Source organism: Pyrus communis, chromosome 15 (assembly GCF_041283825.1).
Source record: "Pyrus communis isolate YQ-2024b chromosome 15, ASM4128382v1, whole genome shotgun sequence".
Classification (NCBI taxonomy): domain Eukaryota; kingdom Viridiplantae; phylum Streptophyta; class Magnoliopsida; order Rosales; family Rosaceae; genus Pyrus; species Pyrus communis.
Window position 1 is genome coordinate 42,498,547 of NC_142579.1, and position 14,858 is coordinate 42,513,404.

A 14,858-nucleotide genomic window follows, 5' to 3' on the forward strand; every position below is an offset into this window, starting at 1 on the left:
TCATTTATCACATGAAGAGAAAATGAGGTGTGGTAGGACAGGAGAAAAGACAATATAGAGCAGTTGAAATTCTCCCTGGATCCCTTTCCTCTGAATCCTTCAAATCTCTGCGTTCTCCGATTGGTGTTGGCTCCAACTGCCGACCCACCACTCCCACACCGTCGTCTTCCAGACTTCGGTTGCCCAAAACTGGAACCAAGTCCTCCCAGATTGAGAAAGAAGAGAGTTAGAGAGAGAGAGAGAAAGTGTGAGAAAGGAGTAGAAGATGAACATGAAAAAGCGAAAAAAGAAAATAAAGTTTAGTTAATTCCTTGTCATTCAATGTTCGGTTGAACGAATAGGATTAAAGGATCCGGATAATCCAGATGGAAGGGATGCGAAAAGAATCCTAATCCAATATAAGGGGCTCTCATGTGTGTGTAGTTGGTCAGTCATATGATTAGACGGGTAGACCTTAGAATTCACCCTCAAAAAAACAAAAACAAGCCCTATATTCATGTATCATCTCACCCCGTCCAAGTAGGTACAATGTCAATGCACTTGGTCGCCCTGCCTTACTAAAGTTTTTCCGACATCTTGACCTGATGAAGTGGCGTTCAAAAGTTCAAACTTAACCACAAATGATATCCCGTCTATAACCAACAAATAAAGATTTGGTGCTTTCAATTTAGATTATTTCAAATTACTTATCATAACCCAAATTTATATACATCAACACCTGATTCATCTTTCTCCTGACTCAACTCCGATTCCAATACCACGTTCGTTATATTCTGGTAATTGTTCAATCAGCCCCTACAATATATCAGAACCCTTTTTATCTGCTGAATTGCGTTCAACGATGAAAAAAAACGAATGAAACAGCCGTTCAAATAGCCGTCTTTTGTCCACCTACGCAAATCTAAAAACGTGAAATTTCAACGGCTTCCTGCATTACGAGCTTTCCTCAACCTTCCACGTGTGACCCGAATGGTTTCCTCCATAACTGTCTCTTTCGGGGGAGGATTTGTCTCTTCAGTCGCTGAAGAGGATGGCACTGCGTCAATCTGCATTGGTGCAACCTCTTCAGTTGGGGTAGCTTGGCTCGATGATTCAGATGCAGCTGCTGTTGCTGTTGCTTTTAGAGTAACTGAACCTGCTGCTTGCGGGGCAGGTTTAGGGTTTGGTGAAGATGCTAAGGCTTCGGCAATCTCCTTTTGGTCCTTGCTTGAAGAAGTACTGGAAGTGGGAGACGGCGGTTCTTCAGGCTGTGCTTGCGTTGTTGCAGCTGCTTGGCGACTTGGAGCTGAAGCAGCAGGGGGTTGGCGACCAGCAGGCGGTTGGCGCCTAACACCTTGTTGTGGCTGCAATTTCAAGAGTAACACACATGCATAGCGGAATGCAGAGTATTAAAGAGATGTGACATACAATCAATAACTCGTGAATCAACACAGCATTTCATCTAAGGTAGGATGACTTCCAATCCAGTACCAACCTCACCAAGGCATGAACGATCAACTATAACTAAATGGAAGAAATACACACACACACACACACACACACACATAATATCCCCAAGTTCAAACAAAATAACCTTGAAAAAAGTACTTGAAAGGTTGAAAAGACTAATTTAAAGAAAAGACGATGAAAGGGCAAAGCATAGTAAAACACCAACATAACAATTCAACACGCACAAAAAATAAATATCTGAATGATAGAAAGACAATAACGTTTGGATAACTTGCTCCAACGGACTGGATGCCAAGATTGGCGATGTTGCAATCAATAGTGATGGGACATAATGGTAAAACTGAAAACACCAAGTCCGAATCATATCATAATACCTGCGCAGGGCGAGGGCTTGGTGTCGATTGTGCGGCAACATACTGCAAAATGTCAAATATTCTCGTCTGACTATAGCTTGCAGCTCTTTGCCAATACAAAATTGCCATGTCACCAGCTCTAGTTCTCAGTTCCAACAAGTTCCTATCAATTTCATTTTCATGCTTCGCAAGATATGGTCTAAAGAAGGAATCATACACATAGGTCGTACCCTGCAACACGGAGATGGTTGTGAGCATGAGGAAAGGTATACTAGTAATAAAAGGGCAAACAAAAAATTAAATAAGCTGATAATCTGAGTCCAAAAACCCTTACGGAATCCTATACCTTTGTTTTAGGAAACCACAGATATATAATGAAGAGCAACTTAGCTTCGCTATACATTGGAACCCTTCAAGAAAAAAAAAACAGAATGAGACGAAGAAGTGGCACAAAAAAGCATATTTAAATTCTCTCAGCATTCCAATCCAAATCCCCACCATGAAACAAAAGCATCACCAACTCTCTCACAAACAGTCAAAACAGCCACCAAAATCCTGAAATTCAAGGATGAAAAGCGGGTCATCGCTAAGAATCATAAGGACAAATAGAAGACTATCTTAGACACAAGACGGGGTTTATACCAATACTGGCACCAAAAGCGAAGCTGTTCAATCTCTGGCTTGTTCTTTTCAACAGTTTTGTAGCACTCATAAGCTGGATAAGCATATCCAAGAGCCATCCTGTCAAATGCCAAGACATAAAACCCGGGAATTAGATTTGAAAATAATCAAACGTCCCTTGAAACGCAACCTAAAGCGAAGGCCAATCGATGACATACACAAGTGTTCTGGTAAGAAAGGATCCTATCATCTTCTTTATACCTGCCCATACAAAAGAAAATAAGCGCTTGGTCAAACAAATCGTCTGGAGTAACAAAAGAAACATAAAATAGCTCACTTCTATACCATGCAACTACCAAATTTTCGACAAACAACATATCAAATATACTTCTTGAACCTTAGTAGCAGTGCAAATTGGATTTGTTTTAGATAAACAAAATCACTAAACAAATTAAGAGCAGAACAAAATCACAAGTTCACAACAGGTAGAGCTGATACAATATTCAGATTCTTAACAAAAATAATGGACTCATTTTTTGTTGCTTTCATAAATCATAAAATGTTGATCCTCAGATTAAAAAAAATTTCGTTTCGGTTTCCAGGAATTTGTAAGTATTTGAACAGAATATTTTCTAAATTCCTGGAAACCGAAACGAAAATGTATCTGAGCGCAGTTGGATTTGAATTGAATTTGGGATTAGCAAAATCCCCTGAGCTCAGTGCACAACCAGATTTGTAAGAACAGCCGCTGAAGCATACGATTATACCGCACAGAAATTAAAATTTCTTAAATTTTGCAGACAATATAGAAATTACAAGAACTAAAAGCAAAAAAAATTATGAAAATAATAGGCAAAAAAATCATTTACATTTCTAAAAGGGAAATTAAGAATCCAATAATCTGATGCTGAAAAGAGTCGATACATTATCCAATCTCATTTTTCATGAAATAAAATCGGTTTTCAAGAAAATATTCAAAAGATAAACAGTAGCAATTAGATTTTTAGAGAGAGAGAGAGAGAGTACCTCTCAAAGACAAATTTGAAAATTGAACGGAATCAACAGTTTGAAAAGAAAAACACTGAAAGTGAAAGTTACTAGAGAACTCGAATCGCCGAACAGCTCGGATTTTCCGCCGAAAGTTTCAAAGAACCGTTACGTTATCGGCGGCGTGAGAGAGAGAGAGAGAGAGAGACAGGTGTTTGTGCCGTTTAAAACTTTAAATTGCCATTTGTATGTGCGTTTTGCTTTTTCTCCTCAGGCGTCGGATTTTATATGATGCGGTGAGTCTTTGCTTTTGGGTTCCGTCATCATGGAGAGCGGGTTCACTGTGTGCGTGTGCATATGTAGAACAAGGCCGCGCGTTACGCACTACGGCACTAGGGCTTGAATCACCGTTAAAGGTAAACACGCGGCTCAAGTTTTTCCTTAACTCCTTAAAAGAACGATTTATATGGCACAAAAACCCTATTATTAAGGTAACTCGCGACAGTAATATAACGAAATGCATACCATGTACGTAGCTTTTTATCTCAGAGCTCACACTTATTATAATTTTTGCAATAAACAAAAATGATATGTTATAATTTCAAAAATAAATTTACTTATTATAATATTAATAAATTAATTATATCAAGTAACAGTGTGACCTTTGTAGTTAAAAAAACCTCTCGGGCCGCGGCCCACGTCGCCAACAACTTTCCATTTAAGGCATGGTTCGGTTTGTGCCCTTTTGCGACTTCAAGATTCACAATAGGTTTGGAAAAACATTATTTTTGGTGGAGCATGTAGTGGCATTTCGGTAAACTAATAGAGTGGGGTTAAGACATTATGATTGATTATAAAGTATTTGATTATGGATGGGATGGATAGAGGTATACAGTGGGGTGGGGTCTACGGAAATAACGGTAACCTCCCTGAGTCCCTAAGGCTTTTTCAAATATAACATTTGGCCGCTCTTAATTGATTAGGATTGTTCCGTCCCGTTATTATAGATGTATGCTATCCATACTATTTTTACTTCATACACATATTTTTAATTTTTATTTCATACACATCTTTTTAATTTGCAATCGTCGGATTGACTGAATTAAAGAAGATCAAATGACATAAATTAACAAGAAATGTGTAAGAAGTAAAAATGGTGTCTTGATATCTCACTCCTATTAATAAACAATGCTTAACAAAAGCATGAGGTTCTATATGATTTGATCCCACTGGTAATAAATTTATTAATTAGATACCAAGAGGTTAGGACTTTTTATTTTGCCCAAGCGATTTTCTAATTTGATTTATATCATAACGAGTAAAATTCGAACTTAGTTGTAAACGAGGGAGCACAATGCTATTAAACTTGAATAAATAAAGTGTGCGCCACGAGATTCACGAGATTAAGTAAGTATTAAATTTGTTATTTATGTGAATCAACCTTAAAATGTGTCACCTACAAATGAAAACAACAATCAATATACCATAATTGTGATGACATACGAGATTGAGACGGTGAGGTTTTGGGCCAGGTAAAGTGGGCTCAAGATCGGGCCGGAGTTGGTAGCTAGAGGCCAGCTTGGTAGGGCTGGCTGATGGAGGAAAAGGTGGTGCTCCGTTTACCCTTTTTGTCCGTTCCCACAAAGAAGAAGCAAAGAGAGAGAGAGAGAGAGAGAGAGAGAGAGAGAGAGAGAGAGAGAGAGAGAGAGAGAGAGCGAGCATTTAATTGGACAAATAATTTAAAGTTAAAAAGTACAAATGAAAAATAAGATTCTCCCCAACTCGACTGAGAGAGAGAGAGCGAGCATTTAATTGGACAAATAATTTAAAGTTAAAAAGTACAAATGAAAAATAAGATTCTCCCCAACTCGACTGCTGCCATCGAGTGTCCATTTACACGCCGATTCCATCATTCATTTTACAAGGAAAAAAAAAAAAAAAAAAGGAAAACTTGGTGGTTTCATGCATGCCGAGTGAGCAGCATATCATAAGTTTTGCTAAAATCAACAATTTGAAACACAAATATCAATGTATAAAAGCCCATTCATATACGAGAAAGGATTTCATCCACCGTGACATCCCGTGTTAATAAAATATTAAGTTTTCTTCATATAACATTAGGTTATTAATGTGAAACATATGTTAACAGCGTAGCAGTGTCATGAAATTTATTTATATTTCATATGATATGTCAAATTTTCATGAGACTAGAGGCATAAAGGGGGAGGCATATGGAAAGTAGGGGAGGTTTTCGAAGCCTTGGATTCTCTACGTTTCTCTCAAATGAAATTATAGATAGTAGTAGGCTAGTAGCAGTTGGATCGAGTAGCGGTCCAAATAATCCAGCAGCATTCCATTTCAGGGGACAAGCGGAACCTTCCCCTGCCTTCTCTTTCCCCTCATGTCATGTGCTGCTTATTATTTTTGTTTGTTGGCCTGTCTTTCTCATACCCTTCACCCTTACCCCCACACCCATTTTCACTCTCTTTACCTTCTGTTTATTTTCTTGTCCTTTTCGTAAACCTTCAAATCCTCTATGTGTTTTTTTCTTTTCAAATCAATGCACAGTTTCAGTAGTGTTATTGGTTTATTGAATATTACCATGTATTTAAAATTTACCACAACTATTCAATAAACATTTGGCATGTGACGTCCTTGGTTAAAATTCTTGATGCACAAAATCAATGAAGACTTTGAAACAACGTAAAGTGTCAAGTTTGTGACCTTCACTTGGTTGCTCCGGTTACTAGTGAGGATAATATGTAAAGAGATAGAGATAGGAAAACAAACACAAGATGTACGTGGTTCACCCTAAATTTGGCTACATCTACGGAGTAGAGTTCTCATTAATAGTGAAGAGTCTACACAAATACATAGGTTCAAGCATAATCATCATTAGTGGGTACTAATGACTAGTTTAAGTACAATAATGACATTAGGGATTCATTGTAGGAGAATGATCTTTTTTTATAGCTAAGGAGAGTCTCCAACTTTTGTCCACGATTGATGTGAGACTCTATGAACTTTATTTTAACATTGACATGTGTCGTGTTGTCATTGGGCTCCTGGTTTGAGGGAAACTCATATGCTTCGGCATGAATGCCTCAGTTTGTCCACGATTGATGTGAGACTCTATGAACTTTATTTTAACATTGACATGTGTCGTGTTGTCATGGGGCTCCTGGTTGGAGGGAAACTCATATGCTTCGGCATGAATGCCTCAGTATAAACCCCTCAGTGGATCTTTGAATGTATGAAGTTGGCCGATGCTTGGTAATTTCAGAATTGGTCAAGTATGATACAAACAAAAGTATCTCTCTAATTCATGACATATAAAAATGAACGAAGAGTTAGATGTGCAATCAATAATACAACTAAAAAGTTAACGACAAATAATCCCAGTATGCATCCGACACAAAATATAAATACCAGTATGTACCATAAACCGAATCATAGTAAAAAATTCGATATAACGAACTCTATCTGTTGGTCTTTCAATATATAATTTGACCTGTGAATCATGAAAGAGAATTATCACCATCGAGCTCTAAACACGTGTAACGTAAGTTGCACCAAATATTTAAATTGTGATTTGCGACTTGCGAGTACGTAGGCCATTCAAATCCTACTTTGAGTGATGGTTATTAGTATTAAAATCCGTCGTAGATAAGAAGTTAGGTGAAATTGTGGTGGCTCTTTGAAGCGCATCAAATAGAATTTTTATTAGTACTGCTTGTGTCATTTGCGTTTAAATAAACGAGCTGCAGTGACAGCATATCCAACTCTACCTACTACCCACTAGTGCTGCTATGTCGCCAACTACTAATTTCCAAAGCGTATAATCTTAGGTCAAACCGTCTAATTAGTAGGGATTTAAGATTCGAATGTTAGCTGTTCTCACTTCTCAGGGTTAAAGATAAGTTTTTTAATAGAAATAGATAGAAATGCGCAAAAAATTTCATTTTATTCACTAAGGCATTTAGTCATACACTTAGTGGACTTCTTGTCGTCAGCCAAACCATATTGCACAAGTCAACATATACCGACATTTGCCTAAACAAGATGATGAGTGCTATTGAGAGACGCAACTTGTCGGGTGCTATCGAGATATTCCTAATAGACATTACATCAAACACTTGTTGGTCACAAAAGACACTCATACCAAACAATCGAAAGATCTTCACATGTATATTTCTCATACTCTTGGTTGTCATGAGACCATCTTAGCCCCAATGTACATCCACCACTGCGTTAGAAACTACATGTCATGCTACACAATATGAACACGTTAGAAACTATACTGTTAATGTTATCGAATCTTCAAATTTTTGGGTTTACTGGCTCGCAGAGTATGAGCTTCTGCTAAATATGGGCCTTCGAATCCTAAATCTTAAACATTGGGGCCCAGATACACATAAGCCACGACCCATAGATTGCAAATCCTGCAAGAAAAAAATTTGCAGGTTTACAGATAAACAGAAGACGAATAACTAGTAGTGTACATTTTGCACGCAGTGGTTTTGCCTACGAACATCCATATAACTAGTCGCAACTCAGCGGAGTGATTTTGTTCTTTCAAATCAGTTCGGTGAAATTTTGGTCCCGCTGAGAATGTACCCACCGAATCCATTCATCTGCATGCATGGATGAGTTCTTGATGGAAGTACCTGAAAAGAAATTATTTGCAATCAGTCTCGTTTCAGCACAGGAATCATCCAAGAAACACTAAAGAACGCATCAAATAATGGTGTATAAAGTTACAGAAACATTAAACCAGGAATTAACAATGGACTTGGCACAACGGCACAAGAAGAATTAGCATCTCAGCGTGGCCAGTGATGGTCCTCACAAAATCAACGGGATGGTATAAACAGATTACGACAGAAGTTGAGCTAGGAAACTTTCTCAACGTTTCCATCATACATCTTAAGCAAAAACAGGAATTCTGATAGCAAAATGACATTAAAATCTATAGATTTAGAACTCGCAGACCAGAACAGATACATAAAGAATATACCGAACAAACCTGATATTCACGTAACCAAGGTTCTGAAATTTGCATGCCAATCGCCATTTTCCCCTGCTGTAAATTGTGCATGCATGTTGCAAGAGGCTGCATATTAAAAAGTATAACAGTTTTAGTTTATTCGTCTACAAACGGGTGAAGAATCCGTATGGGCAAATTATTAATTTGGTATTATCAAGTATTTGAAGCTAACAACCTGAAGATACTGTTGAAAAATAGCAAAGGGAGCAGAATTTGACACAAGTGGCAAGATCTCTTTCACTAAGCCCCATGCATCCAGCTCCGGTGCTACTATTATTAAACTGCAAAAAGAATGCAGAACCATCAACTAGATGCTACTTTCAACTAGTAAACTAAACAAATGACAACAATATTTACCTAGAGAAACCATTTTCTTTCCACGAGCTAATGATTTCCTGTGGTGCTTTTTCTCCCAATTTTGCAGGTTTGGATATTTTGATTACTGGAGAACGGGTAGACTCGGGAACAGGTTCTGATATCACATTTTCAGATGTAAGAGATACTTCTTCCGTACTGACTGCTGAAAAAATTTGGCCCTGACAAAAAAATATAAGAGTACCTGAAACAATTAAGAAACTGCAAGGAAAAAAGTTGTGCAGACTAAATGAAGTGTCACTTACATTTGGCCGAAATTCCATGTTACAGGAGTCCGTGTCCTGACTGACTGGTTTGGGCAGTCCGTTTTGGAAAGATAAAAGGTCAGTGTGAGGAGACTTCACAATCCTGCGACAAAAACACGATATATCAAAAGTTGGTTACATGAAGTGTGTACCCTTCCTACTTTATGTAACTCAAAGGCAGATGTACCTCTTGCAAATTTCATCTCCAAAGTTGAATATCCTCGCTATATCCATAGAATAAGGCGAGCCACCGAGATATGTATTGCAGACATAGCCCATACCTGTCAAACATAGCATTCAACATCCGAGGTGTCATAAGAAAATTGTTGCAATCACACAAAGTAGCCATAACAAATAGATTTCCTTTTCCTTTGGATATAATTTACTTCAGTTTCACTACTTCAACACCCATAATACGTGTAGATTGAAAAAACATTCGAAGCTGCAAATAGTAAAGGGCAATTGGGGTAAAAAAAAATATATAGCAGACCTCCTAAACGCTCCGCCACGGCACCAGTTAGAAGTCCTCCAACCATATCCACTACGAGGACATCAGAATTTGCAGAAACATTAGCCATGGAAAGCAGAAGAGACAATGTATCCATCCGCAAGAATCTGAACCAAAGGCAATCATATGATACGTAAATTCTCAGCAAATAATATGGGAAAGTAGCTTACCAAAAGTAGAGGAAACTCATAAGTGGCCCCTTACCCAATTTTATTCGGATATTTCTTTAAGTACGCCTCACATATACTGAGAGAAACAGCAAACAACAAGAAGTCAGTAAAAATAATCCGAAATTCTAAATATAGATGCAGATTCAGAACGGCAGCCAAAAAAAATGCCAAGTGCAGAGATAGTTCTCGCTGATAGAATGGCAATATGACTTCAAAATAAAGCTCGTGCTTCAGAAATAAGAGGTAACCTTCTAGTGAATGGGCGCCTCATAAGTACAATGGGAGCATACTTCCTTTGCTTCTTAAGCCTATATTTCTCCTGCAGACAACAGACAGACAAGAAATAGGATCAGCTTACCTCAAATGAATACAATGTGGTACTCAAATGATCTCAATTACCTGTGAGAAAACAGTTTTCTTCTCAAACGTCGCACTGTTTGCAATGAGAGCTTCAACTATTTCATCGCCCGTTGCACCCTGTCTGCAATTATCCTTGTATAAGTCCACCAAAATGTACAAAAGAAGCCAAAATACAAATTAAAGTTTGTTCTCACTGTCGCATTCCGTTAATGTCTTCACCGGTTAGGCTCTGCGCTTTATTGTTATCGACTAATGCTCGATTATCTCTAAACTCATCTACTGATTGAATTTCACCTTTTTCTGGAACATAATTACCTATACACATAAATTCAAGAAAAGAGCCAAATATCAAGCAAAATACAAAGTCATTTATCCCAAGTTTTACAGTAACACAATCAAATAAATAATTTAAACAAATTCAAATTAAAAACCAAACCTTCCGTGAACGGAGTGTAGCGGGCCAAATACGGGCCTTCAGCTCCGTTTTCGACCCGAAAGAAAGAGCCGAAGGGGCAGCCAATCAAGGGCTGCAGAGAGCAATTCTTATTCCCAATTTTCACTTTCCTGCACTTCCATTCCGTATTCAGCTGTAAGAATTCTCAACAACTCGAAACACAAAAACAGAACAAAACTGATAGCAAAAGACTACTACTTACGCTCCGGCGGAGAGGCGGGCGAAAACCAGACGGTCGCCGTCGTTGATGTCGAGCAAGACGGAGCAACCGTCCCAGGTGGCTCTAGGGTTTTCAGATAATTCGATTTGGGGCTTACTTTCAGAAATTTCCATTCTTTGTTATCTTTTACACTATGTTTGGGTGAAGAAATTTAAGATTACTAAGGAATTTAAAAATGACGGAAATTGAAATGACGAGATTTTATTTTCTAGAATTTATAAATTTTCTTGTTTGGTTAACCTAAAAGAACAATGGAATTGAATACGAAATTTGTTATTTTTAAACTCGCAATCATAGAAATTGAGAAATGACACCTATTTACATGGAATTTGAACTTGGGATTTGAAGGTCTCAAATTCCAAGTCTTTTTTCCATGAGGAAATCCTAAATTTCTATATTTATGAATCCAAACAAGAGAATTGGTACCTGTCAATCTATAAATTCTGACTTTTACCAAAATTCTATGTTTATTTTTCTCATCCAAACATAGTGTTACTGAATTTTGAACTGAAGCAGAAAGTACAACTACAAGCTAAAACCCCAACGGTCCCCGACTTTTCGCTGATCTAGGGTTTTAGTCATGACTACGTTTCCTGTTTTTTCAACTTACGCGAGACCCGCGAGAAAAAGAGATTCGAACTATTCGCGGGTGCAGCGTTGGGTAGTTTGGGCCCTATAAATCTGGAACGTGGGGGAATAGTATTACTGGGCCTAGAGTCCAGCCCGATATTGCTTGGACTCTCGTCTTAATCCGATTGTTGCAAATTAAAGTATGAAAAAAAGGGGTAAATTATAGGTGAATTTACGTTCTCTATGAACTTGTACATGTTTACTTGAAATTAAGGGGTGTTATGAATGAGCAATGTTAAGAGGACTCTTTCAAAAGTGAAACTCTTCATAAACTATCTGCCACCTCATGTTTTTTACATAATGTTTTATAATAGTGGCACTAGAATTAACGTTAAAACATGAGGTAAAAAAGAGTCATAGAAAGTCTTACACTTTTCTTTTTGTTTTCCTTTCTCTATAAAAAAATCAACACAAAATTTGATGCGGCTTAATAGTAACTATTCAAATAAGAGGGAAGAGAAGGAGAATGAGGTTTGAAGGAAAGAGATATTGCCATACAATTGGAGATACATTTCTTCATTTTTCATGTGATCATACATCCCCAATTACATTTAAGATTTTACTTATAGGTAGATAACCAATAGAAGTAATATACAAGTGAAAATATGAGAGAGGTACATGGCTTTACAAGACAGCCATATCGAAGTACGTAGTTGACATGTAGCATTGGACAAGAATATATACAAGGCACAATAAGAAAATACGAGGCACATGCATGCATGCCTTCATTCGTGGAGATATTGCTGGCAATTAAACTGTGATGAACTTCTGTTTATATTTAACATTATCAATGAGGAGCGACGTTGACAATGCATGCGGTTTGTGAAGATAATATAAATATTAAGCAAACATAGTTGATAATAAAATGAAGAATGCATAATTATATTTAGGTTTCAAAATTAAGAACAATGTACGTAACAGAGCTAGCTGACTCCAGCTTTAGTACTTTGAATCTGATTAATTATATTCTTAATTGATCCTCTTAATTACATGTATATGGGTGAAAATTGTTTAATTGTTGTCCAGTACGGATGAGATGCAGAAAGGTTTGGTTCCCTGGGTTGGCTGACCGACATATGGACACCACCTTTAAACACTGCTTATCTTTAGGCAGTGGTTGGCCAAAACCAATCTCATTTCTAACTGCTCCCAAAATAATACCCCATTTTTCTAATTAATTATTATAATATATGTAAGGATCTCGAACCTCTACATTTACTTGTTGTGCATTCACCCGCATTTCGCTCTATCTTGACCATTATATGTTTTAGGTCGTTGGATTATTATAATGGTCAAGATATAGCAAAATGCGAATAATGCACAACAACTCAACAAGCAAATATAAAGACACATAATCCATATATTAATTACCACATGCGTGGGGAGCTAAGGCAGCTAACTTAAGGCCATCTCCAACCGAAGGAGGGCCAAATGGCTCCCTTTAGCCTTATAGCCCTATAAGAAATTATAATTTAATGAACAGTATACCATCTCCAACCGAGGGGGCCAAAGAACCATAAGCCAAACATAGTTTATTATTTTAATTAAATTAATATGGTTAATTAAATTAAACTACTATATTAAAATAAGGTTTTTGAACATATTTTGAGTGCCACTTGTTGCCAAATGAATAAGTCTCCGGATTTTTTATCTTGATATAATCTCAATAATTTTTTGGATAGGATTTCGAGTAACAACGTGTCGCTAACGTGAGTAACTCTCTAAATTTCTTATCTTTATGTAATCTCAATAATTTTTTGGATAGGATTTCGAGTAACAACGTGTCGCTAACGTGAGTAACTCTCTAAATTTCTTATTTTTATGTAATCTTAACAAAATTTCCGATAGGGTTTCGAGTGCCACGTGTCGAGATGTAATTGGTTGTGCAAATTTTAGATAGGATTCTTATCTACGTGACACTTTTTATCTTCAATTTTCAATGTTGTAGGAATGGTGTAGGTATGTATAGGGAAAAAAATAGATTTTTTTTTTTTAAATTTGTCCAAAAAAAAATATTTCAAATTCCAACGGTAACTTGACGGCAGCATAACATTAGCTAGCCATTACTAGTTGACGTCATGCTAATGTCATGTAACCGTTGACATTCAAATGGGCTGAGCTGAATTGCTGGCAAAATGTCAAGCTTGACATTGTGGAGTTGGAGGGTTGGCTGGCTGGCTAGAAATAGCCAAAGAGCTAGCCTGATTTGGGGGTTTGGGCTTGGTGGGGCCCACAAGCCTTTTGGCCTAGTCCTCAGTTGGAGACGGTTTTCTTGTAATTCCGAGCTATTTTTAACTCTATGGTCCTTTGGCCGGGTAGGTTGGAGATAGCCTAACTGGAATTTGAGTCTACTCTATGCAGATGGTTGTCCTTCCGTCTTTCCTAAACAATGTACAAATTTAATTTCCCTTAATATATATCCGGTTATTTGTTTAGGGTTTCTCTTTTGCGATCTGCTTGGTTTATCCTCTTCGTGTGTCGCCTTGTTTAAATGCCGTCGTGTTTGACGGATGACATACGAAATGGATACGATTTTCATACATAATTGAGTATTTTAGTGTATCCGTCCCTGGCTAGGAATCTAAAAAAAAGTAACGTAAGAGGACGAGCTGCATGCGACATATTGATCTTGTATTGGTATGGAGTGAATCAGTCAATTTAGTGGGTGGTTCTTCCTCCTTCGATCTGACAGTATGTGAAAGCACAGAGTTTGAAGGTTTATTTGGGTGTGGCAGGTTCTGCAGATGAGTGTGCTGAAATAGATGGCTTGTTAATTGCAGGGAGAGGGTCCCTGAACTGGATGTATCAAATGTGAGAGTGGGAGACATCGGAAGGCGGAATAGAATTATATACAGAATGAGTGAATCTGGTACAGTCCAAGTCGTAGTTGTTTCCTGTTCTTTCTCCGTGTTTTATATGATGGTGGATGTCTCTTTGGCTCTCTGCACACTTTTTCTTCCTTTTCGATTCTGGACCCCCATTTTATCATGATATGCACACAAATAAACGGAAATGTCCACAGCTTTAGGGACTGTGTCTCTACAGGCCCTCATCCATAAAATGAAAATACACGTTTTGAAACTGGCTCTAAAATATTGTTTGGTCATCTTCAGTCATGGAAAACTAAACGTAGCTCTTGGCTATGTTTTAGCTCTCTAAAAATTAATATTTTAAGGACTTCTTTAGATCTAAAATTTTCCCATCTCCAACCATATGCAGCACTATATTTTATGGATCCTGAATCTATACATTTAGGTTTTACGTATATACCTGCATTTCACTGCATAAAAAAACCTAACGGCAAAACTAGTTAACAGAGTTTGGAAATCATTTTCTTAGAAAAAGTAAACTTAATTGTAGATAACGTGTCATACTTTGAATCTTTAGATTATTATAATGCACAAATCTTAAATGCAGAGACTCGTGATCCATATTTTAT

General features: G+C 37.4%; 2 protein-coding genes across 3 annotated transcripts; both read right to left on the reverse strand.

Moving 5' to 3' along the window:
- Positions 1–635: 635 nt before the first annotated feature.
- LOC137709866 (putative HVA22-like protein g) lies at positions 636–3,888 on the reverse strand. 2 transcript variants are annotated; one of them, XM_068448844.2, is made up of 7 exons: positions 3,450–3,888; positions 2,642–2,684; positions 2,445–2,543; positions 2,301–2,357; positions 2,149–2,212; positions 1,824–2,033; positions 636–1,343 (listed from the first exon to the last, which is right to left on the reverse strand). In XM_068448844.2, the coding sequence occupies exons 2-7, from the start codon at positions 2,671–2,673 to the stop codon at positions 918–920; spliced, it is 888 nt and encodes a 295-aa protein (XP_068304945.1). In that variant the 5' UTR covers positions 2,674–2,684; positions 3,450–3,888; the 3' UTR covers positions 636–917. The 2 variants fall into 2 exon arrangements, with proteins under 2 accessions (XP_068304945.1, XP_088541791.1); XM_088685665.1 differs by having other exon boundaries at positions 3,522–3,832.
- Positions 3,889–7,574: 3,686 nt separating this feature from the next.
- LOC137719832 (uncharacterized) lies at positions 7,575–11,440 on the reverse strand. Its single transcript, XM_068458843.2, has 14 exons — positions 11,286–11,440; positions 10,772–10,920; positions 10,552–10,679; positions 10,310–10,430; positions 10,155–10,236; positions 10,004–10,074; positions 9,790–9,831; positions 9,568–9,692; positions 9,265–9,358; positions 9,078–9,180; positions 8,815–8,993; positions 8,633–8,738; positions 8,437–8,523; positions 7,575–8,077 (listed from the first exon to the last, which is right to left on the reverse strand). The coding sequence occupies exons 2-14, from the start codon at positions 10,900–10,902 to the stop codon at positions 7,991–7,993; spliced, it is 1,356 nt and encodes a 451-aa protein (XP_068314944.1). The 5' UTR covers positions 10,903–10,920; positions 11,286–11,440; the 3' UTR covers positions 7,575–7,990.
- Between the last annotated feature and the right edge of the window lie 3,418 nt (positions 11,441–14,858).

Bases quoted from the DNA above. Each gene is read 5' to 3' on its own strand.
- LOC137709866 (XM_068448844.2), bottom strand. From the start codon at position 2,673: ATGATAGGATCCTTTCTTACCAGAACACTTGT. The intron at 2,358-2,444 runs GTATAAACCCCG...CTTGAATTTCAG, and splicing joins CGCTTTTGGTGCCAGTATTG to GATTTTGGTGGCTGTTTTGA. The intron at 2,213-2,300 runs GTGGGGATTTGG...TTTTTCTTGAAG, and splicing joins GGTGATGCTTTTGTTTCATG to GGTTCCAATGTATAGCGAAG.
- LOC137719832 (XM_068458843.2), bottom strand. From the start codon at position 10,902: ATGGAAATTTCTGAAAGTAAGCCCCAAATCGAATTATCTGAAAACCCT. The intron at 10,075-10,154 runs GTAATTGAGATC...TGTTGTCTGCAG, and splicing joins AGAAAACTGTTTTCTCACAG to GAGAAATATAGGCTTAAGAA. The intron at 9,693-9,789 runs GTAAGGGGCCAC...CCTTTGGTTCAG, and splicing joins AAATATCCGAATAAAATTGG to ATTCTTGCGGATGGATACAT.